The sequence below is a fragment of the Apis florea genome, unplaced genomic scaffold (genome assembly GCF_048593485.1).
Source record: "Apis florea isolate Af1SG1 unplaced genomic scaffold, ASM4859348v1 contig_2291_pilon, whole genome shotgun sequence".
NCBI classification, from domain to species: domain Eukaryota; kingdom Metazoa; phylum Arthropoda; class Insecta; order Hymenoptera; family Apidae; genus Apis; species Apis florea.
The window spans coordinates 1,423,270-1,450,954 of record NW_028256553.1 but is presented as its reverse complement, the minus strand read 5'-3'; the positions used below and the strand labels follow the sequence as shown (position 1 = coordinate 1,450,954).

The 27,685-nt window shown below is 28.2% G+C and overlaps 4 protein-coding genes across 12 annotated transcripts in view; 1 reads left to right on the top strand and 3 right to left on the bottom strand.

Moving 5' to 3' along the window:
• Positions 1-233: 233 nt before the first annotated feature.
• On the bottom strand, positions 234-4,800 carry LOC100870327 (bis(5'-adenosyl)-triphosphatase enpp4). Of its 4 annotated transcripts, XM_086903365.1 has the most exons (11): positions 4,552-4,799; positions 4,357-4,468; positions 3,960-4,192; positions 3,632-3,878; positions 3,445-3,543; positions 2,994-3,357; positions 2,682-2,891; positions 2,302-2,556; positions 1,869-1,965; positions 1,006-1,077; positions 234-861 (listed from the first exon to the last, which is right to left on the bottom strand). In XM_086903365.1, the coding sequence occupies exons 3-11, from the start codon at positions 4,070-4,072 to the stop codon at positions 750-752; spliced, it is 1,569 nt and encodes a 522-aa protein (XP_086759491.1). In that variant the 5' UTR covers positions 4,073-4,192; positions 4,357-4,468; positions 4,552-4,799; the 3' UTR covers positions 234-749. The 4 variants fall into 4 exon arrangements, with proteins under 4 accessions (XP_086759491.1, XP_086759492.1, XP_086759493.1 ...); XM_086903366.1 differs by lacking the exon at positions 4,552-4,799 and having other exon boundaries at positions 4,367-4,468; XM_086903367.1 differs by lacking the exons at positions 234-861; positions 1,006-1,077 and adding an exon at positions 1,192-1,652 and having other exon boundaries at positions 4,552-4,800.
• On the top strand, positions 4,137-22,320 carry LOC100870446 (uncharacterized). 5 transcript variants are annotated; one of them, XR_015290739.1, is made up of 13 exons: positions 4,137-5,047; positions 5,246-5,297; positions 5,370-5,416; positions 5,500-5,533; positions 5,691-5,800; positions 5,888-6,000; positions 6,072-6,235; positions 18,711-18,990; positions 19,658-20,845; positions 20,967-21,082; positions 21,323-21,488; positions 21,556-21,636; positions 21,847-22,320. XR_015290739.1 is itself a non-coding variant. In XM_086903372.1 (8 exons), exons 1-8 carry the CDS (start codon positions 4,992-4,994, stop codon positions 19,733-19,735), a joined length of 654 nt encoding a protein of 217 aa, XP_086759498.1. In that variant the 5' UTR covers positions 4,137-4,991; the 3' UTR covers positions 19,736-20,206. The 5 variants fall into 5 exon arrangements, 4 of the variants coding, with proteins under 4 accessions (XP_086759498.1, XP_086759497.1, XP_003689690.1 ...); XM_086903372.1 differs by lacking the exons at positions 18,711-18,990; positions 20,967-21,082; positions 21,323-21,488; positions 21,556-21,636; positions 21,847-22,320 and having other exon boundaries at positions 19,658-20,206; XM_086903371.1 differs by lacking the exons at positions 19,658-20,845; positions 20,967-21,082; positions 21,323-21,488; positions 21,556-21,636; positions 21,847-22,320 and having other exon boundaries at positions 18,711-19,330.
• LOC100870563 (ubiquitin-conjugating enzyme E2 J1) lies at positions 11,263-13,462 on the bottom strand. The gene is made up of 5 exons (XM_031919339.2): positions 12,677-13,462; positions 12,120-12,325; positions 11,844-12,034; positions 11,656-11,773; positions 11,263-11,585 (listed from the first exon to the last, which is right to left on the bottom strand). The coding sequence occupies exons 1-5, from the start codon at positions 12,711-12,713 to the stop codon at positions 11,340-11,342; spliced, it is 798 nt and encodes a 265-aa protein (XP_031775199.1). The 5' UTR covers positions 12,714-13,462; the 3' UTR covers positions 11,263-11,339.
• The window catches only part of LOC100870848 (serine/threonine-protein phosphatase 2B catalytic subunit 2), a 161,424-nt gene continuing 155,993 nt past the window's right edge, over positions 22,255-27,685 (bottom strand). For both annotated transcript variants that reach the window (XM_012493640.3, XM_031919092.2), the window contains exons 11-14: positions 26,965-27,049; positions 26,194-26,291; positions 25,828-26,040; positions 22,255-23,702 (exon numbers count right to left, since the gene is read on the bottom strand). In XM_012493640.3, coding sequence (XP_012349094.1) covers positions 25,850-26,040; positions 26,194-26,291; positions 26,965-27,049 — 374 coding nt within the window. In that variant the 3' untranslated portion in view covers positions 22,255-23,702; positions 25,828-25,849. The remainder of the gene's footprint in view (positions 23,703-25,827; positions 26,041-26,193; positions 26,292-26,964; positions 27,050-27,685) is intronic.

The following is a 27,685-nucleotide window of genomic DNA, read 5'->3' as shown; positions in this document are numbered from 1 at the left end:
TCATGCAATATTTTTTAATTTTATCAATTAATTATATTCATATCATTGATAATATTAGGTAAAATATCAATGATGACATAAATCTGACTCATATATTAATAAATATATTATGAAATCAGTAAAATCTTGAAATATTTTATAATGATATATAATATTTTAATTATATATAATATTAGCATTTAATAATGATCATATTATTATTTATCATTTTTTTTAAATAAAAAAAACGATAATTTTGTGTTAATAGTATTTATTTACAATATTGATTTATTTACATACGAATTGTTATACAATTGATGCATAATTATGATAAGTACATTTGGTTTGCAAATTGAATTTTGTAAAATATTCCATGAATGATGTACAGAATGAATTATATTATATGCTAATTTTTAAAATAATACTGTGCATGTTAATCATTCTTTTATGAAAGATTTCATTTCAAATAAATTTTTTGGTACCATTTATATTGGTAGATTTCATTTTATCATTTGAAACAATATTTTATGTATTATATATATTATATTATTAATTACTATATTTTGTATCATATAATTGAAAAAAATAAGAAGTTCGTGAAGGAAATATTAACTGAATCTTTATGTCTAAGACTTAATAGTGATTATTCACTATATACATTAAAAAATCAAATTTGAAAGTATCAATTCTTTTTCTTTTTATCACAGAATTATTTTCTCATTTATATGTATTTAAAAATATATTTAATCATATAATGACTAAAATATATGTCACCTACAATGAAACAGAGTTTTCCTATACTTAACATTTCCTTTATATGCATACAAATGTTTATTCTTCGCGTAGCATGAAATTATGAATAAATCTGGAAAATTGTTTAATCTGAAAACAGAAATAAATTATTAACACAATGTACATTGATACGAGTTTCAGGATGGATTTTGACTTGTAAAAAGAGAAAGCAATTCTTTTTATAAACACAAAAAGTAAAGCAAGAATTTGAAAACAGATTGTTTGGAAATTTACTTGCAAGTAGCATTTTCAATATCGTGATTTTCATCCCAATGGTATTGTGCTTCCAAATCTTCCAGTATTCTTCTAAAAACAAAAGTCGAATCTGGTTATTTTTTATATTAACGCTACAAGGAAGAGAAGTATTAGGAAATAACTCTTTTTATAATGAATTTACAAACATATAAATGAGAAATTTAATTTTCGTTCTGTATTAAAAAATTTATTCTTATTATTGTGCTTTAATAGCTAATTGTTAAAACATTAAAACTTTTTGCATACCTCATATATTTAACATTTCCTAATAAAAACTAATTCAAAATTATACATATTGTTATAAATTTAAAAATATATATTTATAATATAATATGAATTAATTCTATAGGTAGTATATTAAATGGTTAATTATTTAAAACAAATAAAATGCAAATATTTTACTATTTTACTGAGGATTAAAACAATAAAATGATGATAATCAATTTATGATAAACGAAATTATGTTTATTTATTCTCCATCAGGAAGATGTCTATGCTATTTTTTATTATTATATCATCTTTATTTTTGTGATTCAGTTTGTTATCTATATGTAATATGAAAATTCATAAATTTCATATATTGCTCGACATTTTTTACATATTATCCATCCACTGGATAATATCTCCTGAAAAATCAAAATACCAATATTATATCATTAAGATGCGTTTTGAAATTTAATTTCTGACAGATTCGAAAAATAAAATTATTTAGAAATTCAATATTTTCTACAATTAAAAAACATTATAATTTTAAATTGGTAACTATAATTTCTTTTCACAACATATGAAAAATAAAATATATCTAATAATATAATATAAATAAAATATATATTTTTGCTTACCTGTAACTTCTAACTCCCAATCGTCGTTTTCTCATATAGAACATTATTATTGCTCCTATAACTCCAACCATTGACATGGATATGATAGTAGCTACAACTAAATTAACAATAAATTAATAAACGGTAAATAATTATAAATACAATAATAATTTAACGATTCTCATGAACTGTGTTCATATATTTGAATATCATATAATATCATACAATAAGTGAAAATATTATTTATAAATGTTATAAAATTTAAAAAAATACATAATAAATGGATTATTAGATGGATGAATTATGATATAAATAGATTTTTTTATAGGTGAAAATATATAAAAAATTTATAAATTAAATTTTAAAATGAAATATTCAACTTTTTATAGTTTTGATAGAAATTCCTGAAATTATTATGAACAAAATTCGTAAAATATGAATAATTATTACTTACATATCATTCGATAAGCAATTACTGTAATATCCTGTTGATGTTTCTTAAGGCACTTGGTTAAATGCGATAAAGTACCATTTACTATAGGACATTGAAGATCAAGTATTTTACAGAATAATGGATATAAATCTAGATTATTAAAAGGTTCAAGTTTGCAGTTAGACATAAATGCAGGACCTTTTGCAAAAAAAAAAGGATGCATTTCTATAGCTTCATTATCATAACCATGAAGACCAAATTCTGAATCATTGTTTACTAAAAATAAATATTTCATAAATGCAGATCAAATTTTAATACATAGTTTTATATTTCTAATATATATTTGAATTATTAGATTCTGAGAAAATATATTATAAATTATTATTGGTATTGTAAATTACCTGTAATATTAAATTTCTTTTTATAAAACTCAATATTGTCAAGAAGATTTTGAAATGCATATCCCACTTTAGCAATAACAAAAATAGGACCTATACGTGTATTATTTCCATAATGATATTTTTTAGGAATTTCCTCTCTTCTATAAACTCTAAATGTTTTCAATTTTGATGCCATTTGTTTTAATGTTTGATAAATTGTTTCTTCTTTACCTAAAATATTTATTTATTTTACTCAATTTTCACATAGAATAATTTAAAATACATCTAATTATATATATATATATATATATTTTATATAATGAATTATCATACCAGGATTAGGAAAAATGTGTAATCCTGGTGAAGTACCCACAAATTTATAATCAGAACTGTTAATATATTTTGTTAGATCTATTATTCTATCTAACTTAACAGTTGCCATTCCATGATCACTCAAATGAACGACATTAAGATCATTTAAGCCATGATATTCTATCTTGTTATGAAGATATTTAGTTATATTATCTAATTTTCTAAGAATATTATCAAATTCAAGTCCTTTTATTCCAATGCCATGACCGTGATAATCTGGTTCTTCAATGTATAATATTCCAAAATTAATTGGATGTATAGGATGAATAAACCATGATATTAAAGTATCTATTCTTTCTTCCCAAGGTATATTTTCATTAAAATTCTGAAAATAAAATTAGAAATTTATTATTTATTTAAAAAAAGTATTAGTTATATTTTTTAAATTTATTATAATCAAAAATATAAAAACCTGTGTAAATGTAGGAGTTATCCCTTGATATTCATAAATGCCACCAGGCCACATCATTGAGCCACTTCGTCTTTGTGCACCTCCTTTTTCATTAGCAGTCTATTATATTAAAAATTATGCAAAGTATATATATGACTTACATGAAACATGAATATATATATATATAAATTTATACATAAATTTTTACCCAAATAGGAAGAATTTTATTATCATAATGATACAAATTATATGAATATTTTGTTATATTTCCAGAAATAACATCATAAAATTCATTATCTATAACTCCATGTGTTTCTGCATATAATCCTGTAGCCATTGTATGATGATTGGGAAATGTTTTTGTGACAAAAATATTCATCATATAATCTGCATATGTGCCTTCATGTCTTAATTTATTCATAAATGGTGTTAAGTTTCTGTTAAAATAATCATATCTATAAAATAGGAAAAAGAAAAAATTTGATTAAAATCAATTATATAAAAATTATAAAGCAATAAAATGATATAAAACATACCTGAATGCATCAAATGATACTACTAATAACTTTGGATGCTGTGATATTAATAATCCATATTTTACATTAAGTAATATGACAAGTGTTAGAGCAAATATAATTACAGAATTCATGATGAATGTATATAATATATATTAATTTTTATCAAGAAAAATTATTTCATTTGATGAATTATTTATTGCTGTATTTTCTTCATGCTTTTAAAATCACTTCAATAGTGAGTCTTGTTCGATCTAAATTTAAAATTAAAAATAAATATAATTATTATTGACAGCTTCTATATATATTTTTTTAATTAAATAAATTTTGATTTTTAATCAATCTACATATATATATATATATATATATATATAAGTGTATTTGGAATTCTTTAAAAATTTTATTAAATGATACTAACTGTAAATTACCAGATAGAAATTCTTCATGGTAAAATTGCAAATGTTAGCTAATTCTTCATCAGCACTGTCTGTTAAATACTAAACGCATTCTCTCATTCATGAACTATAAAACTATAAAGTAATGCAACCTTTCTGTTACATGATAATCATATTACTATCTTTTGTAATGATTAATTTGTTAAATGAATGCTTACTTTAATCTAGAATGATTGATAAAATGAACTCGATTGAACTTTAAATAGATTTTTACTATCTACATGTAAATAAATATACAATTAATGTATTTAAAAAAATGTTTGATTTTTACACTTATACGTAAGTAAAAAATAATTTATTTAAACTTTTCTTAAGGATTTTTCTTTGTTCCAAATGTTGGCGAACTTGTTTTTTAACGCAAGCGTATCAAACAAAACTGCAGCGAACAAGAGTGCATTCAAGTATGCGATTGACAGATGCTCAAATCTACGGTACATTGTATTTGGAAGAGATGAATCGTGTTTGATATTTCTGCATTTTTCTATGAAGGATAATCTTTTGTTCCTATTATCCTTCACGTATTACGTGAAAATTAAATATCGATATTTGGACACTTATATCGGTTAGATGACGGCGATACGCCGTGTGTTAACAGGTCATGGGGGCCTGTTTCGGCCGCTGTATTTCCAAAGTTACAGACTCCTTATCATACAGGTTAGAAATATAATTTTTATTTTAAAATAAAAATTATTCATTGAAATATTTTGGTCTGTTCATTTTTATCCATGTATTATTTTTTTTGTCTATATAAATTTTTTATGAATATTATATCTATGTCTTTTTATAATTTTATATGTATTTCTCATTTTTAATATATTTAATATTCAATATTATTCAATATCTAAATTTAAGGTTTTATCAAAGACATACCAGTATGTCCTACCAAGGAGACGAACAAGTTGAGGTAGATATAATGTTGTGCTGTATATTATAATTTTAATAATTTATATTAATATATAGAATAATTTTCTTATAGTTTATAGATGATAAAGGAGGTACAGATCAATCTAGAGGATCAAAAACGTAAGGAATTATAGTGAGCTTTAGGCCAATGTTTTAATTATATTATATTAATTATGTGCTTCATTGTTATGCTTTTTGGATAGCCTGTTATCGTTTCTCTCCTTAAATCGATTCAAGGTAAACAAATTAATTTATCAAAATTTTTATATATTTTATTGAATAATAAATCTATTAATATAATTAATGATTGTAATTAAAATATTGAATGATTACATTTAGTCATTGTATTTTTGTTATGAAGATAAAGTTTTCAATGTTTATAATATATTTGTAGAAAAAAAATGGAATCCCTGTAACATTGGAATTATTAGAAGATGGAGCATGGTCAAAGGGTAAAACTAACAAATATGCCAGATTAAACTCTAGGAATGATGCTTCTACAAGGTGCAATAATTATATGAACTAATCCTATATGAATTACTTCTATATGAATCACTGCAAACAATTAATTGTAATAAAATTATTTATTAGTTCTGGATTAGATACACCATTACAAATTCTTGATGCAAGAACATTAATGAAACAACAAGCATGTGTTTCTTCTACTCCTGGTTCATCATTAGATTTGGAATGGGAACATGAAGGTGAAAAAATTTTTTAATTATGGATAAACAAAATTATATATAAATTCAAAAAAAAATTGTTATATATTTAGGAATGCCTCTGCCAATTATGGATGATGAAAAAGTTGAAAGTACAGATGGTTCTATGACACAAACATCAGTCAATAATAGCCAACCCTCTAGCTTGACAGCATCTCCTTGGTCTAGAGTATCAACACCAAATAGTTTAGAATGGGATCCAGTAGAAGCAGATATGGTATGTGTTGATTTAGAGACTGAACAGCTTTTGACTGAAATAGAAAGATTAACGGATAGAGCATTAAAGGAAACGGGAGAATGGACTAATGCTAGTTGATAAATAATGCATTTATAATTAATTGGGATTGTTTGTATTTTTGTATTACAAAAAAGAGTACACAATGGAATTAATATATATAAAATACTTTTAGAAAACAAAAAAAAAGATTCTACTGTTTCAATATTTGTATTGTTGAAACAATATGAAGATATATTTATATTGTTTCAAGATATATATATATATATAATATATATATATATTATATATATATATACATGTATAATATAATATATAATTTAATATAGAATTTTGAAAAAAAGTATATATTGTTTTGTACTATATTATTTATAATTTATTATTTAAAAAAAACGCCAATGATTCAATTGAAAAGAATTTTCTATATTATGCACATGTATAAATTTTACGCGCGTAAAAAATATTTTGTTCGTTTCTATGGTTTTTTTGAAGATAATGCAGATATTAATATATTATATTTTTTTCTTTGTATTGATTCTATTTTATTCTGATGAATTTGTATTTTTATTTTGATTTTATTTGACTTTTACGAGACAATAACTTTATTCTTATTAATCTTTATAATTTTTTATCACATTCGGATCCGATGTACTTCGATAAGACTGTCTCTAATAGCTGACGTTTTTATAGTTTTAATAAAAAAATAATAGAAATTAAGTTATATAATAATGATATAAATATTTAATGTTTTTATTTAAAAAGTACGATTTACAATCTATTCTCTCTATATGAAATCATCTTTATATATCATATAACCAATCGATTTATTATAGACTCATATAAGTAAAATAATTATATTGTTCAAATTTCAAAAAACTTTAAATAATAAAAACTTTATATAATATGGATAATATAATAATAATATATTTTAAAATATTAAAAATCATTAAAATTAATAATGAACATAAATATAAATCATTCATATAACATAGAGAAAGAAGAAAATTATATCTTTTAGTAATAAACATTTTAATATACTTTTATTTACTTGAAACACTTTATTTAAATATAGATCTGACTTTTTCTTATAGATATTGTAAATATTTTTAACTTTTTTTAAATATTTTCAATATAAAATCTATACCTTTGCATAAGTATAGTTTATCCTATTTCATCACTATTCATTTTAAGATCATTATTTTAACATTTTTTACTTAAACAGAAATAAACCAATGTTATTTTATACTTTAGCTTTACTTTAAGTAGCTTATCCTATTTTATCATTAAAAAAAATTTGTAATCCAAAACAAAATAATTAATTAAAATAATAATAAACAATCAGTGAGTTAATTTCTATGTTATTAGCTAATAGGGACAGTAATTATGTAATATATTATGTATATATTATCGAAGTCAAATGTATTAGTATAATTTTTATGTTATTTATTTTTAAACCAAAGATTTTTTATTTTTTTTAATTTTTTGATGTAAAATTAATTTACTGTGAATAATATTGATCTCATTTTTTTCATACATATAGTAAGATATACTACTTTAATCTTTTGAAGCATACGAGTAATGCGAAAATTACTTCAACTCGTTTTTTTAATTTTTTATAAAAGATTTTCTATTTAAATATAAAAGAAACTTTATATGAATAGCTAATTGTGCTTCAAATGGTTAAACAGTACATATCATTCATGTAATAATATAAATTCTTACATTTGTAAAATTTATTGTTCACCACTTATCTTAGATAGAGGGAAAAAAATTAAATACAGAAATTAATATTAAAAGTGTATCAGGTGCTATCAATGCAATATTATATTTTTTGCAAATGAAATTATGAAAAGCTTTTTCTGGAAAAAATTTCTTTAAGGCTTAGTATATCTCATATAATTCATATTTTATATGAAAAAGACTATTATATAGTTTAAATAAATCTAGTCACGATTGAATTGTAAATTTTTGTAAAATTTAAAATGAGAAAGGAGAAAAACAAGAAAAGTCGAAATAGTACTGATATAACATTAATGTTGATGCATATTTGGTGTACAAACATGTTTTTACTGAAATTATTACGAAATGATTAGGTTACAATTTTAGATAGATTGTCGATTATTGATGAATAAATTTCAAATCGAAGTAAGTTGCCTTACAATAGGTACAGAATATCGATATAAACGATTTTAAATTTCGATTGTATCGTGTTTGCGGTTTGACTGCGTTACAATTGTATAATTAAATTTAAGATTAATAGTTTGCATTACGAGCGAATCAAAATGTAAACAGCAATAGTAAAAATAGTAATAATGTTAATGACAAAAATATGTTAATGATTCAGTGCCATGGCTATTTATACATTCTATAAATTTTGTCTCTCATCATATCTTGAATTCCAAAAATTGAAATTAAATTTTTTGAACATGCATATATAAAAGTTTATAAAGATTTATATTAAATTGCATGATAAACGCACACAAAAATATTAGTTGAGCAAACTGTATGTGGCTTAGTATTAATATCTACATTAATCCTAAGCACAAAATGTATCTAATATATTAATATATAAATTGAACATATTGTTCAATGTGAAAAAAAAAAAAATAAGAAGGTGCTTCAAATGATAAAAGAAAAATGTTACAAACTCTTGCAATCTGTATTTGTATTAACAAAAGTAAGTCATATGAAAATTAAATAAAGTTGGTACTCTGATGATTCTAATATAAATAATATTGGCAAAAAATATCAAATTTAAACTCAATTTGATTTATTCAATTGACTATATATATTTTGAAAATTAATATCCTATATATAAAGTATGTTTTGAAACATTTAAATTATTGTCAAATTATTTGTCAAATTTTTTTTATATGGCAAATATGTATGGCAGAAATTTTTTTTTCAAAAATTTTAAGTATTTCAAATAGGGACCAAAAATATTTTCAGTATTAAATTTTTTCATAGCTAATATCTTGTGCTGAAATGATTATTTTATGTAATATAGTATATCAAATTTTTCTTCGATCGGTTATTTTATATTTAGTTTTAATATTAATCTTTATTTTTCAACTTTAAATATTTAATGAAATTATAAATGTTTATTATGTTTTACATATAGAAAAATAACTTATAATTATATCAGTTTTAAAGTTATAAACAAAATTTATCATTGTTGGCTTTAATTATATATATAGATTTATCTGTGCCTAGCATTAGATATTGAAAAAAAAATTGTTTTTCATGCACAGCTGTTTATCCTATATTGTGAGTTTGTGATTTATAAAAATCAACACTGTGCATTTGCTTATGTATAAAATATAGTTATTAATATTAATATAATATTAATTATATAAAATACATAATAAAATACATAATTATATAGTATTTTGTATTAGTATTTTTGTTTATTTAGATGCAATTTTTGATACAATTATAATATAAAATGCAATAAAATGAAATGAATTTTATTTATTATTAATAATGAATTCAAAAATGGATTTTTATTTTTATTTATAATTTAGTATAAAATCAGTCAATAAATTATAAAATTGAATATAAAAAATGTATTAAAAAAATTATATATTATGATAGATGTTAAAATGAACATGTTTATATGCTTTAATAAATAATTACTTTATTATATTTTTATGTACATGCTAGAAGAAATGACAAAAAATGTATCCCTTGTATTTTTAATTCCTCTTTAATTAGTTAGAATAACACTTAGAATAATGAAACCATGTTTAGTTTCATTATAGTGCAATGATTCAATAATTATAATATTTTATTTCATAATCTATAATGCAAAAGATTCTAAATCTAAATAAAATTTAAATATAAATTGAAGCTTGAAACGGATCATAATGTGCAATATTCAAGATACTATCATTTAAATATATGTGTGTATATTATTCATGTATTCATAATTAATGTTTAATTATATATTAGCTACATGCAAGTACTCATTTTAGTATTCAGATTTTTGTCTGCTTTAATACGTAATCTATTGCTATTATGGATTAAACTTCATATTAAATGATAAATTTTCGAATGAAATTTGACAACGATTTTTTGTTTTTTTGACTCATACTTGTTTCTCTTTTTTGTTTCAATTAAAGTCAAAATGTTAAAGAAAGCATTACTGAATAATATACATATATATGATGCTTGTGGAATGGATTATGTTCTTAATTTGTTTTATCTACTATTTAATATTTTAATTACAAATATTGATAAAATTGATTTTATTAAAGTAATTAAATATTTTAAAAATTAATATTATTAGTTTTAGTTTTTATGCAGTTTCATGAAATATAAACACAATATCTCTCTTGTTTAATTTATATTAAATTTATATTAATTATATACAATTCTAACACACAAGATATATCTACATCTATATAACAGTAAAGAAAAAAAAATGTTTATAATTAAAAACAAAGCAACATTAAAATTAAAATTTATTATCATGAAAAATTTGTTAAATTTATTGTGAGATGAATTTGATTAAACAAATTTTTTTTAAACGTTTTAAAATAATTTCAAATATGATTTTGATGAAAATTATGTTTGTTTAATACTGGAATAATTGATGTAAATAAAAAATTGTAACATATCAACTAGATATAAGAATTAAATGCAATTTATAATTTCTTTATTTAGAAATTGAAATTTCTAAATAATTTCTTTAAAATTATATTTTGAAAATATATATTAAATATCAAAAAGTTAAAAAAAAACATCTAAAAACATAAGTATATAATTATATATTAAAGAACAAAATAAATTAGAGTTTTCATTATTTTTATCTTTATCAAAAACAATTATTTTGATTTCATGAACAATTATTTTGTCAAAAATAATATATATATATATATATATTAATATATATACATATTAAAATGATTATATATATTAATGCAATTTCTATTATATATTATTTTCATGAAATTTTGATTATTTTCAATATGTATAAATTTGACATTCTTTTTTTAAGTTTAAAAATGTTTCATAAAACATGTATAAAATTTACTTCGTTTTGTTAACATACTTACAATCAATTTTCTGTTATATTTAATATAATTTAAACAAGAAATAGCCGTCGTAAAACAAGTAGAATTATAGCTGATACTAAAGAAGCAATTAGAATACTCCAAAATAAATCGTTCGATGATGACATTGTTTCTACTTGTTGATTTATTATGATAGTTGATTGCTGTTGATCTTCAGTCTCATTAATTGGTTCAACACCACGTTGTCTCAGTTGATTTTCTGAAATGCCATCTGTATTAAGTAAATAGGATGTATCAGATGTGGGTGAATCATCAGCCTAAAAATATAATATTTAAAAATATATAAATTGAATTATCAAAGTTGATATAAGAGACATAAAAAAATACCTTTAATGCAATTGTATTTAACATAGTTTGTTCTTCTTCTGTAATGGGTTTTTTAACAGTATTTTTAGACAACAAATCAACAACTTTGCCACATGTATCACATTGCCAATTTAAAGATCTATGATAAAAATTTTTTTAAATATTTTTTCCTATTTGTAATATTTAGATTTAAGATTTATTTTAATTACTTTTTTGCAAGTTTCTGCCTTTCTTCTTTGCTATAATCTAAAGAACCAATTGTTCCGTTTCCTGGTGTTGGCATAAAAGCAATCAAAGCCAATAAAGCTGTTCTGATACTCCACGAAGGCTGCCATGTTTCTGGATGATGCCCAGAAATGCTGAGGCAAATCTTTTTATTAGTTTCAAAACGTCCATTAGGCTAAAAAGAAAAAGATATAGATAGACTTTTAATCATTAAATATATGAATTAAAAATTAAATATATTTCATATTAAAATTGCTTACTGTTAAAAGTATAATATTTGGAGGTTTCATTGGATATTCTGGTGGTAATAAAATTCTACCATGGTAAATACCACCTTCAAAATCTGTGGATGGTGGGCCTTGCACAGTAAAATGCCATTCAAAAAGATTGTCTTCTAAAGGAGATGCACAATATTCTTCTGTAGCTTCATGAAGTTCTTGAGCTTCCCTCATTAATCTCTTCACAGCTGAAATTTTATTTATTAGATGTTGTAAAACTTAATGTGACATTACATATGGTATTGCAATAATTAAATGCATTTAATTGTATAATATCTAATACCTAAATATCTAAATAATACATAAAACTTATTTTTATATTAAAAGTATTTTCTGTTGGAAAAGAAAATCCAATAACACATTATCATTAAATAATGTTAATTTATAAATAAACATTCTACGAAATTATATATATATATATATAAAATTATACAATACATATATATATATATATATATATTTGTGAATTCATAAATACAAATCATAATCGTAAGGATAAAGAAATGAATGATAAAATTTGTACTTTTTTAATAACTTACCCGGGCTCTTCGCGTTGTACTTCCCTTCGAATGACATTTCTGCGAGTATGTCGACTGAGGTTAACAACTGGAATAAAAATAGTACTTGAGCTAAGTGCTATCTGTCTTGTCAGACGGCCTCGATGCATTGACGTAGCCAGTTACAATACATTCTTCACATTTTTCATTTCCATGAATTCAATTAATTGAAAAGGATACGTTGACTTAAGTATAATGACAAAAATAATTTTGACGTGGCCTAATAGGAGCGGCGCATACAAAATCCAACAAAAAATAATGTGAAAGTGGCCGCGCTTATCCCGTGCACGCGCACTTACGTCAATTTCACCACTTGAAGTTGTTCGCTTATGAATACGTGCAAAAGTTAAGCCTAAAAGTCTTATCTTCAAAAATGTCAGATACGTAAAATTTATTTAATGTTACATAATCTTTGAAATTTATATCAATGTATATTTATTAAAATTTTATTATATATAATAATAATAAAATTTATTATATATAAATTATATTATTGTTTTATTCAATATTCTTCTTATACTTTTTTATATACTTTATATATTTTTATAGCTTTTTGAAAAATGATATCATAAATTATAATATTATATATTTAAATTTAAAAATATTTAAAAATTTTGAGAAGAATTGTTTAACTTTATCATTTTTAAAATAATTGTCTAGTAATTGATAGTAATATTAAATGTATTGAAATTACTATAAATTTTATTTTTTATTTAACCTATAATATTTAATTGTAATTTATCGAAAACATACATAATATTAATAATATAAACTATCTTGATTGTGTATCATGAAATTTATTATTTTTTCAAAATAGATGAAGAAACAGAACACAGATATTCATGGAAATTATAGACTTTATTTTTAGAATATTTTGAATATCATAAAACAACGTAAACATTCACAACAAATGGGAATAGGGTGTTATTTATAATAGTAATAATAATAATGTCATTACGTTATCGTAATAATTAATCATTATGAATATGTCATCATGACGTATTTATAATTATGTATAAGTAAGATCTTTCATTTAATTTTTAGTAATTATTCGTCATATCTTTATATTTTTCTTTTTTTATTTATTGATAATTATAATAATAGATGATAATCATATTTAATAATAATGATAATCATCGTAATGATAATAATAAGAATAATAGTAATAATAATAATAATAATCGTAATATTTCTATATGTATGTTTGTCATGTATATATATATATAATTATATATATATATATATATAAAACAAATATAATTATGCTTATCTTGTAAGAAGGGATAGAGTTCATAATAGCGCTAAACAATATATGCAATGCAGTTCTCTTTTGTTATTTTTGCTGTTGTTTCTGTTGTCGTTTCTTTTACCACAATTATTCTCATTTCGATAGTCATACAGTCGAAGATGTTAAGAATAAGATTTATCGTAATAGTAAATAGATAATAGTAAACGTGCGTATGTACAATTTTATCGTTGAATGCCATTCTTCAAATGCTGCAAATATATATAAGTTCGATTACAGCTCATGCAGTGTTTTGTGCAAACTCGACGGATACACTTTTATAAATTTACATTTTACAATTTTGTCGAGTCGATAGCATCAATCGATTAAATACAGAAACGATGAATTGATGATTTTCATAATAAATATGCGATATAACCACAAAATTGTATGTTAATTACATACTTTCAATCACATCATGCTCATTTACTTTGTTACGTAATTATTTTTTAATTGTGTTTCCTTTTTTTATTCTATAAATATATAAGTATATCCGTCGAACGAACATTGCATAAAACTGACAGGAGAAACGAAGTCTAAGGCTACGATTTCTCTAAAAAAATTGATTAAAATCGCGATTTTGGACGTTCTCTTCGTTCGCCCAACCTCTTTTTATCACGATACATTTCTTGCGATTGCCCCTGTTCCGTTACAATTTATTCTTCTAGTATTTCATCTGACTAACTGTTTCTCATTTTCCAGAAGGCAGTTTTATTTGCACATGTGGGAGAAATGAAAAAAACCACGATACGTCGATCAAATAACTGATCGTAGTGTCTGCTCTTCTTCTTCTTTGGACACTTCAATTATTAACCTCGAAAATTTCGTTTATTTTTCCATATTTTTTTATTTTTTTGGTTTTTTGTTAACTCGATATGTACATACGATTATTGATATAAGATTATGGATCACAAATTGCGATTAGCAAGCAATCAATGACATTTAACGATAATTACAAAATAATGATAACCGTATGGTATATAGATATATACACACGTGCACAAATTTCATATGTATATGTATATATTTACTGTTGCACCGATAATACAGAATAATCAGTCGTAACAGGTACATAAAAGTAGTGGCGAATTCGATCGATTGTATTATCTTTTATGTTATAAATTTATAATATTATAATTTTATATGATTGTATAATATTTTGTTTCATTTAAAATATATGAAAGTTTTTTCTTATAATTTAATATATATACTTATACTAAAAATTATAATAAATTGAAAAAAATAACTTGAAAATAAAAAATGCGATCGTTCTACATGAAATTCTTCGTATAAATTTATCGATAATAAGTTTGGTAATCGAAAATCGTTGTTCGATATCGAGAGCAACTAATCTCTGGGGAAAAAAGGCGATTTCACTTGCGATCGATCGGATTCGTCATTGCAACGAACGTCATGGCAAAGTAAAGAACGATTCAATGCCATATAGCAAAATTTCTTCCTTAAACCTTCAAAACGGACATATCATGCCAGATACTACGAAGAATGAGGTTAGATTCAAAATTTTCTTACATTTTTTATTATGTTTTTTTTTACCAAAATTATATAAATCGGATTCGTTCAAGAACTTTTCCCTCTTGAGAGAAGATACTAATTTCAAGATTAAAATTTTTCACTTGTCATAGGAAAAGTTTCTGTTGATCGAATATCCGTTATATATATTATACCATATATTATATGTATATATTTAGTTCATGGTTTATGTGTCTCTTATCATATGTATTCGTTTTCCTTGCTTTTTTTCATTGTGTATATGGTGTGTATGCGCGTATATATATGTGTGTGTGTGTGTGTGTATATATGTATATAAAAAGATGAGAATCATGTAACTTAACTTCGTATGTATACATATTATGTGTATATACATGTATATAATCATTTATAAGTCATCGCAAAACTCTGTTCCCCGAACATGCGCCATTTTATCGAGTTGTACGCGCCAAAGAGGCTATTGTATTGCTTGTCGATTATCGAAAAAGGTTCGATAGGTATCTGATAGATATTTATCTTCATGATTTCTTTCCTTGGCAGATAGAATTCGAAGAATTAACAAAGGTTTTAAAAAAAATTGATCATATTTTTTGAAACTGTTATTATTATTATTATTATTATTATTATTATTGTTATTATTATTATTATCATTTTGAAGACATTTCATTTTTTGAAGATACATACGTAAAAAAAAAAAGTAAAAGGAACTCTGCAAAATTTCCGGTATAGATTGTATTTAGTTTTTTATATTCTTAAAAATTCATGTGTATTCTTTGTTAAAGCGTTTACATGTGGTTCCTTGATAATTAATAATGCAATCGCAGATTCTTTCGATTTTTTTTATCGCTCTGCTTTTCCTTCGACTTCCTTCTTATTGAAAATCTAGATACTAAACATCGACGCATATGATTTCGGGTGACGCTACAAATCGCGGAGTAACATTAGACAGAAATAGAAAGAGATATAAAGAGAGATAGAGAAAAAGAGTGCGTGTCTTTGAAAAATGTAGATAAAATGGTAAAATCGTTTAGCTGTTCTCCTTGTTCATATCACGGAGGGACAAAAAGTATTTTGAACGAGTTCGTAACAATCTAAGAGATCGCTCCACTCCTCACTGCTCGATTTCCCATTCGATCGACTTCTAATCGTAAAGTTATACACGTTACTAAAAAAATCGAATACGGTTATATTACATGTTGATGTAATGTATACTTTTCAATTTTCTTTCTTTTTTTTAATCATTACAAAAGACATAACTATTTATTTTTTCTGAAAACATGTTGTTTCTTTATATATATATATATATTAAGAAAATGCAAATATTTTCAGAATCAATAGTATAGCAAAAGATACATATTCTGTTATCAATCTTCGGTTTCTTTTGACTTTTTTTGAATGCGATGCATGTATGACTCAGCATGTAGTATAATCGTAAATGTTAAATCGCATATTAAAGTTATATATTTAATACATGTTACATTTATTATACCCGTACTTTCTCGTACAATGATGAAACTCAAGATGTGAGACAAAAAAAAAAAAAAGAAAAAAAGAATCGATCCGGGAGTCGAGAGGATGTTTTAGTGGACGCGCACATAAGTCTAAGAGAAAGGCTTTGGGTTCAATCCCAATCGTAAGCTTAACGATATACACGCTTCTACATTATAATACAATTCTCGTTTTTCTTCTTTTTTTTTTTTTCCTATTGATCTTTGCTACGTCAATGCATGCACTTCTTCCATTTTTTAGATTTTGTTTAACGATTCTTTTTTTTTTTTTTTTAATTATCTTAGAAAAACACGCGAAAGTGTAAGTCGATAGGTTCGTTGGATTAGCGTTATTTACTTTATCGATAGAATTTAAGGATCAATTGGAAGGAAATGCATTGATCGCGACAAAGAACATGTAGATTTGTCATTACGAAAACGACGACGGTTCGGATGCAATATAAATGATGATCATATCCTTTTCTAAAGGATCCGATTGATATTCGGTATTTTCCGTGCAATGATAAAAGGATACGACCGTCAAGGATGATCCTGTATTCTTATTCTTAACGATACGTTTCTTTTTTCATCAAAAATGATCGGCACCGTACGCGTTTCTTCGATAAATTGTACAATTATAATCGTTATTATAATTGTATTTGCCTGATGTTCTAAACAGAGTTATAAATTGCACTTTGATGCACCTTGCAAAAAGATTGAAACAAACGACTAATTCTGATATTTTATCACAGGATCAATCCTTTCTTCGGATCGATAACAAATCACGCATGTATGAAATATCGTTATCGATCCACGGTGATCCGAGCCGAGTCGATAAGGTTTTCAACGACTTATCGACGATCGATCATTGATTTTTTTATTTTTTCCTTCTTTCTTTTCTTTTCTTTTCTTTTTCTTTAACCTATCTAAAAAGATTTCTACGACACGATATATATTAGGATTAAGACGCCCGCAGAAATATGTACAATATGTTTTAAGAGGCGACTGCATAAAAACGTACGTTGGGACACGGTTCGCGTTCAGGAATCATATCATAACTTTGTCCACCTGTTTTCTAATCGTTTTGCATTGCTTTTTGATTACCTCCTTACTACCACTCGATATAAAAAAATCGCTTCGTTAAACAAGGGCCCCGATAATAACTTCATCGTTCTAGCATATTTTGTATTCTTTTTCTTCATCTTTGTTTTTTTTTTTTTTTTATCTTTTTCTTTTGAGCGCAATTAGGTAACGCTAATAATTAAGTACTACACTGTATGTATGCGAAATAACGATAATTAATGATAAAAGTTGAATAGCAATTGTGCTGGACATTATATATGTCTTAATTAAAGGATATTTTGCCTTAAATGTCTTATTTAACTCCACATTTTCATCCTTATTCTCTGATTTTACGCATTCGAAGAATATTTATATTCTTTCCGTATTCTCTATTTTATTTTCGCGTCTCATTATTGTTTTGCAAAATACTAGAACAATATTTCTTATGCATAATATAATAGAAATTAAATCAATAAAAAATCGAATTTATCAACAGAATAAAAATTTCATTGATGCGTACAGAAATATTTAACATCATAGCTTATATACTTGAAAAATCGAACACTGAAAGTCCCGCGAGCAGACGGAATTAAATTTACGATACGATAAATACACTGAGCGAATTAATATTTTTTATTATTATAGACAAATATAAGAATTTCTTTATTTGCAGAATGGAAAAAAAAATAGAATGGAAAAGAAATGGATGAAAACCAAGGAAAACGTGATTATCGTGCGAGCAGAAAATGGATAAGTCGAGTTTTAGTTTAAAAGAGGACAAGCGGATTTTTGGTTACATAATCCTGAATCACCATTATCGTGTCACCCTCGTCGTAACGCAGCTGAAATGACCATCACAATATCGAACAGCAGTAACAGATAATATACATTATGTATATTAACTTTACCAACTTAGATCTTCGATTTTTATATTTTATTTTCATCTTCACTTGGTAAACACTCACTCACACTTTTTATGTACTTCGAAATATTTTTTTTTTTTGTTTTGCGTTTCGATAATGACAATATGAGAATATTAAATATATAGCATCGGTAACATCGGTGTTAACCATAACGATAATAATTAATAGAAGTAATGATATAATTATGATAATAATAATAAGAATAATCATATAATGACAATAATCAAATAAGTAAGAATAATCGTATCTCACGATGATCGCGATAATAATCATAATAATAGTTAATTAACACTATATCATATGTATAATATTTATATATATTTATATGTATTTTTTATTTATAGCTGTATATTTTATATATATATATATAATTGTATTTCATTATTATTTAACACATTTCTTTTGTACAAGTAAATCAATTAAGAATAAGTACAACTTGGTAGCAAAGAGAGATAGAATTATATTATTCACTGTATATTTTTATCCATAGTGAGAAGAGATATATATATATATATATATATATATATATATATATATATATATATATATATATATTTTATATGTATATATGTATATACATATACATATATTGCACAATATATTTGTTTGCGTATATATGTACATATATATATATATATATCTTATTTAATTCATTTCATTATAATAATATTCTTTCATTATCTTTATTATGTTTCAGATCGTAATTCTTACACGCCGCTATCCATGTTTGGCTGCCGGAAGTGGTCTTATTCTATCATACTTTCCATTCTCCTAATATCTACGGATCTTTGTATATCCAACGTGACTTTCCATTGCGTGACAATGGGAGCTTTTCGTCGCGGTATCCGCCCATCTTCTCTTTCACTTTTCATCGATCCCTAAAGAGAGGAGGTAGAAAAAACAGCGAAAACGACGAGAAAGATCCGCGACTCGATCGCGAAACCGCTTTATTACTAGAAATATTATATGATAAGGAGCGTGGCACAGTTTTGACGCTACAATCGTTCACGGGGCTGGCCACGATCGAAGAAAATGGCGTCGCGGGGACGCGACGAAAAGCGCGGGAACGCTTTAACGAATGAAGGAGATATCCAGGAGTCGCAAACACTGGAAAATATCGAGAACTAAATACGTAGCAATACCTAGCACAGGAAGCAATTAATTCAAAAATGAGGAAACATCGATAAAATTGTCGCTTTTTGTCAATCAAGCGACACAAATGGCTGAGATTCTTAAAAAAAAAAAAAAAAAAAAAAAAAAAAGCAGCGAATCTTAAAAAGAAAAGTCGATATACATAATATAATATAAAACACAAAAAGTTATATTGCAAGGAACCGACTGATTAAAATTAATTAAATATCTATACTTTGACCAGAGCTATAATTATGTAATGAGGGGTAAGTGGTCTTCGTACGAAGAGGCCGCAAGAATCATAAAGGAATTATAGTTTGGCACTGATACCCGTCAGCTTGAACTTAACACGTTCGCAAAGCTGGAGAGAACCAGCATTGGGAAGTCACGTATTCCTATTCGATCCTATTGTTGATGGACTTTATGGCACATCGAATATCTTTCTTAAAACGCTTTGATTCCATTTCGAAACTATGGCGTCTCTTGCCTTATGCATCCAGCATATCTTCGATAAAAAGAAAAGAGAAAGAGAAAAAGACAAAAACTACAACGTAACTACGAAACAACACTAACAATTGTCCATCATTCGACTGATTCGAAATATTTATACCTTTTCAGAGACTACTACAAAAACTCCACTTCCGACACCAGGTACAAGCAGCGTGTGGCTGTGGCCCAGACTTACGTCGGATAGTAGCAAGAACACACATTAAAATCATAGAAGATCAACGACGCTATTAGACGTGTTATGCAAGTAGCTATCCGCTTTATTTTCCCTTTAATTTTCTACAAACCATTTCACTTGGTTCATCAAAGGATATCAGATCTGCGGATGCTCTGATTGGCATTTCCATTTTTTTGTTTTTTTTTTCTAGTTTATCATTCCTCGTCTCGTTTCTTTTGTCTGGTGCGCCGAATAACCAATACACAATATGAATACATATACACACGGATTGGTCGAGCGTTTTCCTTTTCTTGGTCTCTCCTCGAGGTATCCTTATTTTTGTGTTATTTTAAAACGCCTTCCTCTCCTCTCTTCAGATTTACGCATCACACGTCCAAAAGGAGCACACATGTCATGGTTTATCAATGTAATAGTATATAGTATGCGTTATAGATTCTTCATGCGCGAGCGAGGCCCACGAAGCCTTCGCGAGATTCCCCTCTGTCTCGTCGAGCGTGCCATTTTGCCATCGATCCCTCTCATCATTCTCATCTCTTTACAATACAGGAAAGATGTAGAACTGTCCAGTGGATATCGTACGAGCGAAACGATCGTCGTCCATGACGATAGTTGACAATCGATTATGCATTATTAGAATCGGCGAACGAGATTTTAAAATACCACCCGGGTAGATTGGTCGGGATGCGAAGTTAAAACTCTTGGAAGATGTTCAGTGAGTAATTATAGGTCGAGGTTAAAATTCTTAGATTCGAATATAATGTATATGCGAATTCTTTTAGGATGAAATGTTGAACGACTTGTGTTAGTTTAAAGAGAATTCCCGAATGTTTAGAACATTGATGGAGATTCTCTCGGGAAAGGTAAGTTCATTACGAATTGATGGGAGGTAAGAGGGAAGATTGTTAGGCTGTATTCCTTGGAAACCTTGGTCCATGATCGGCACCAGCTAATTCTTAGTTGGAACGATGATATTTCATTACATCTTATTTCTTACTCATTACTATACAGGATCATCTGATCCTGATCTAAAATAATTCAATTATCTAAACTTAATTATTCTTCTTGACTAGGATCGATTATTCTACGATGGCATTATTCCCTCGAAAATCATTTGAAATTTCACCAATGGAATCAGCTGGTCCAGGATCAAAAGCTATCGATAATTTTTGCTGGAATACAGGGACGAATATAGAACTATTCGCATCATAAAAAAACGATTTGGATACGATGGATCTCCGATAAACTCGTTAAATTCATTCCAAAACAACGTGCTGCTACCGCGGAGGACGCGTAGTTCCGTTTCCGGTGGGCGGAAAACGACGCGCTCGACGTGCGATGTTTCCTTTATTCGTGCCGCGAGAACCATCATCATCAACGTGTATCGATATCGATAGTAATGATGATCATCATAGTAATAATTAGTAATAATAACCATAGTAATAATAATCATAATAATAATCATAGTAATAATCATAATATTAATTAATTAATTAATAATATATTTATAATATATATGCGTATATTAAATAAATTCTCCGATATAACTTACGACTTAATCCTAAAGCTTAGCTCGACTTAAGATTTAAGTAATCCCGCCACCATTTTTTTTTTTTTTGCGCGCGGGGGGATGCCCGTGCACCCTCCAGGGCGAACTCCTTAAGAACCTAGTGAATCCTAAAACCGGAAGCTCCGCCATATCGACAGGCCAGCTGCCTTTAAATTTTTCTTTTCTTTTTCTATTTCACTTCCCCTTTATTCTTCCCCTTTTTACTTTAATTTTTCCCTTACTACTTCTTCTTCTTCTTCTTCTTCTTCTTCTTCTTTATTTTTCTTTTTCGTCGCCTCTCTTTTTCTCCCCCTATGATTTCGTTTTTTTTTTTTTATTTTTCATCGCTTATACCTCATTTCTGTTTTATTTTATATATATATATATATCTATATTTTCTTTGGCGGAGACCGCTCGTCCGTGGTTTTTTCTTTGCCTCGATCGTTACTCGCCTCGCGTACAGAAAATCGAACAACAACAGTCCCCTGCCCGTTCCCGCCTTCGCTCGATCCGAGAAGAACAATTTCCCACCCTTACATACTTATTTTACATATAATACGCTTTCCCTACCACCAACAGGATCCCTGATAAAAAAATCGGCGAATCTAAAGCGCGATACGCTTGCTCCTTTTTGCTCCGTGTCTACGCGCGTTCAAGCATCATCACGAAAGAACACTTGAAAACGAAACTCGGTTCCTCATCTTCGTTTTCCTCTTCATCGCCAACTTCTCCATACTTGCATACTTGCATACTTCAACGGAATATCATTAAATATACTTTCGACGTATAAACGACATCTTCGATCGCATACACACGCATACACACGGAGATCTCGCTTTTCTCCTCCTCGTGCAAACAAGCTCGCTCGCTCCAGCGCGGCTAAACGGCTCCTAAGTCGTGATCCAACGCGGTCACGGATCGTAGAGCGGTGAAAGAAGATCGTACGAGTCGTCGTCCGCAGGCAGGAAGAGGACAAAAGAGACGAGGGCACGCCGGGCGTGCAGCTCCTCCCGGCAGGTGAACGCTTCGTCTCGTTTTGGACGCGAGTTGAACGAAGCCGGGCGACCGATTGTCGAGCACCTCCATCGTCGTCCTGGCCACCTGTCGCAGCAGCGGTTGCCGAGACGCGTGCAGCATACGCGACGACGACGACGACGCTCGTTGTTCCCTTCACGCGCTCCTCCGCATCTTCCATCTCCGCCTCTTCCATCTCGCGATCGATCCCCTCGCGGTGGACGTTCCTCCTCGGGATGCCACTTCCTTCTCGACTCGACGAACGGCACGCTGGCGACAACAACCGGGGGTGAGAGACGAGCGATGGTTTGGATCTTTCGGCGGTGGCGGCGACAGCACTGGGACCTTAACACCCATCCTTGCCACCTGAAAAACGTGCAACGCTGCTGGCTTCGTCTTCGTTCCACCATCGCTTTGTCGACCGATATGTGAACATCGATATGTCGCATCGTGAACATTGAGAGTAATCATTTTCAAGAGTGGATTCAGTGTTCCCTAGGAATGGAACGAAACGCGAAAAATTGTTCTTGTGATAATCTTTCGTGATAATATTCAAGCTGTGAGATAAAGAAATTCGGTGTGGATATCGTATTTCTTTTGCAGATAAAATTTGGAGGATTGAAAATAGGTTTTTCCACTGTTAGAAAATGATTATACAATTTTTTTTCGTTCCATCCTAATGTTCAATGTTCATCGTTGATGGTGTCGAAAGGAAAGCCAAAGATTTTGATTGATAATTGAGATTGATTGACATTAATTGAAATTGAATGAAATTTTCTCTGTAACTCTTAACGATCAAAATCTTTGATCCCGAAACAGATGAATGGTGAATGATGAATTCCATTTGATACGAGACATAATTTATAAGGTTGCAGAGGGTAGAGGAGTTATTTGATTCCCCAAAATATTCTAATTTCTAGGAATGCGTGTCACTGCAAAGGATTTATGGATGATTATTCGATGGAAAAGCCTTGGTCACCTTTGGGGAACATGGAGAAATAACTGTGCTTGAAATTGTGCGAGTCTATCGATCTCTTTGTACGGCTTTGCAGTCTTGAGCATGCAGTGAATTTCATACGAATAGGAATCATCTATTTCAACCGAATCTTCGAATGAATTGTCCTTTTAACCCTTTCTTCAACAATGTTTTAATTAATAAAGACCAATTTTAATCATTGAGTAAAAGTTAGAGAAAAATAAATGCAAAAATAAATGCTAGATTTTTCTTTTTGATGAGGAAACATATTTGATTAGTACAAATTTTTATGGAATTCTTAATTTTTAATCCTTTCGTGCAACGGTTATATACCTTTCATTATCAATCTTGGCTGTTAACGGCCATCAAGCCTGTTCTCAGTCCTCGAAGGATTGATAATAACGGCCACAACTACTTTGTTTCCAATTCTGTTGAGCAACGGACAGTTACTGACGTGAAGACAATATCGCTCAAACTTTGATGAATGTTAGTAAGTTTACCAAAGTTTTGTAGTTCGAGGAGTGAGAGCTACTGCCTTGTCTCATTTTGATACACTAATTTGTATTTCTAACGAGGAACAAGCCACTCTTACGCGTAGCTTCCTGATTAATTACAATCTCGATATACAATTTTTATTCTATAATTATATAATTGAATTTATCGTTGACTAGATATCGTTGGAATTAATTCATCATAATAATTTCATCACTTGTATTAGATACGATATATTTATCAATATTCGACAGTGCTTTGCTATTTATAAAATTTCTTTCAGCATTGTCAGTATTCTTTATTGAAAGGATTAAAAATTTTGTTCAGGAATGCATAATGGAATGGAATACCTGTACGCCATCAACGATGATGTAATAACAAGAAGAATGATGCGGCTAGCAAAGTGTTCCCCACGTGGGTCGACACTCGTGCAACACGCGACAGGAAGCTGTGAATCCACTGTGTGTCGATTGTACTACCTCTCCAAGTTAGTCCCATAACCAAGTTGCAAGTTAATCGCGACACAATAAGATGAACGGATAATTGTTCTTTTTCTTTTTTTTTTTTTTTTTTGGTGCGTATCGTGCATGAGAGTTAATCAGTGTACAATATCGAGCTGTTTTATTATAGTTTTCGATACACGATCACTCGTGGAACTTATTTCGTTCATTCTTCAATATAATCTACTATTCTTTATCCAAACGAAACAAAAAAGGCCTCGTCGTATGCTATTTCTTTCACCGATAATATGTTTTTGATCGGCTGCTCCTCACCATTTCTCTTACGAATACTCGGCCCATTCGATCGATCGACGAATTCTCGTTCAACCAATTCTCGAACGACAATCGTTCATCGATCGTCCATGGAATCCTGCGAATCCTGTTATCGCATATCGGCAACAGGGAGCCACGCGGGGGCCGAGAATTCTGATCTAAATCGGAGCAAAGATAGAAAATCGAGAAAGAGAGAAAGTTTGGAAACTTTCTCCCTGTTCAGAATCATCCACGTGGGTGTGATGTGTACCTTGATTGGACGAGTGTGAGGCTCACGATTGCGGTTGCGGTGGGCATGGCTCTCGCTTCTCTGGCATAACCGGCGGCTTTATCACAGGCTTCTCTTCGGTTACTGGCGTGGGTGGAGCGTCCTTTCTTGGCGGCATCCTTTCGTTTATAGCGTCCAGACCCTTCGCCTCGGCGAACGAAGTGATTTTGTGGTTCGGCGAGAAACCTTGGAGAGCTGTGAACAATAATTCAACCGTCGAACAGTGCAATTTTAGGACATACGGGGATCAGATTTGTCCTATTTTTATCCTTTGTTTCGTAATCAAATCGTATTTTGTTTAATCCATTTTATTATTATATCTGCTATATACGTTGATCGATCACTTACCGTTTTTTAGCGACGTTTTGCCACCCGATAACGCACCAAGAGGCAAAGCTCCAGTGGGCGTGAGCCCCTTCAATTGTAACACACTCTCGCTTTCCTCTCTGGAAGATCGAGACAAATTACAACGATAAGCAAATCGTATTGAGAAAAAAAAAAAAAAAAAAACAAACGGGAGAGAAAAACCAGAGCAAGAAAAAAACGTTTCTCTTCGATTCTGCATTAATTAACCCGAACGAGCGTATTCCAATTCATGCAATTCACCAATTTATCCACGAAACGTTCGATATTTTTTCGGCGCGGAAGTTCGATCCCAACGAAGAACGAAACAGACGATTTTTCACCGCGAGTTATTTTCCATTTTCGATTTTCTCCCGAGTTCCTGAGGCAAAAGTGATTAACAACGATCCAAAACGGTAAAACGGGCGTGGGATTAATCCTTTGAAAAGTATTCCGTTTTTCTCTGATTACCGATCGACTGTGAAAATTCGATCGATTTTTCGTATCGTGGCAATGTTTCACCGACGTTAACGAATTCTGTCAACGTAATTGGAATATATTCGTTCCACAGAGTTAATTACTTAATCGTCGGTGTACGATTTCGCGCCGATGGAACACTGTGCTTCTTATTCTCTCGTATTATTGTCTCTTATATTGTTATCTATATTTCTGTTGCAAAGATCCGAGAGAAAATTTTGATAAAATTTCAATACTTTAAAGAAAACGAAAAAATTAATCATATTAGATTTCGATCGATTATTATATTAAATTACTGACCTCAGGACAGAGAAGACGCGCGCCATTTTGCCAATGGCTCTGATCTTGTTTCTGATAACCTCCTTGCGTAGATTGGCTGCTGCACCTAGAAAAGTGAGAATATTTAGTTCGAACCATCTGTTCTTGAAACAAACTTTTCTTCTTTTTGTGATCCACGAAGTCGCGAAGGCATAATGCAAACAAATAGGATTTAGCACTAAAGTTACTAAAGAGCCTAGTGAATTTCAGCGTGATGTCACTAGCGAACAATTCGTGTAAATTACTCATAATTAGAGCGTTGTCTTCGAAGATGATATTATAATGTATAAGTAGCTGCGAGAAACAAAGAAACGGAAAAAAAAAAATAAACATTGACGATTTTATGTAAAGCTGAAACTAGATGACAATTCGAGTTTTGATTTGCCTTCGCGAGATCTTGATCACGAATTCACCTCGCGGCTTTCATCGCGAAGTAAATTGAAATTTGGCTTCACTACATTATTCATACCACAGCTTATTCGAAGATGTTATTTAAAAAAAAGAAAAAAAAAAAAAAAAAAAAGAAAAATATATATGAAAAAAATTTTACTCGTTATTCTCGGGTTTCACGGCAAACAACAACGGCAAACTACAGCCAAAAAACTCGGTGCACGCGACGAGCGAGTGCATATTAGTCTCGATGTACCAACTTTTGATCTTTCATTTTATTTATCTGTCTTTTAGAGCATAGAATCTAATCTTA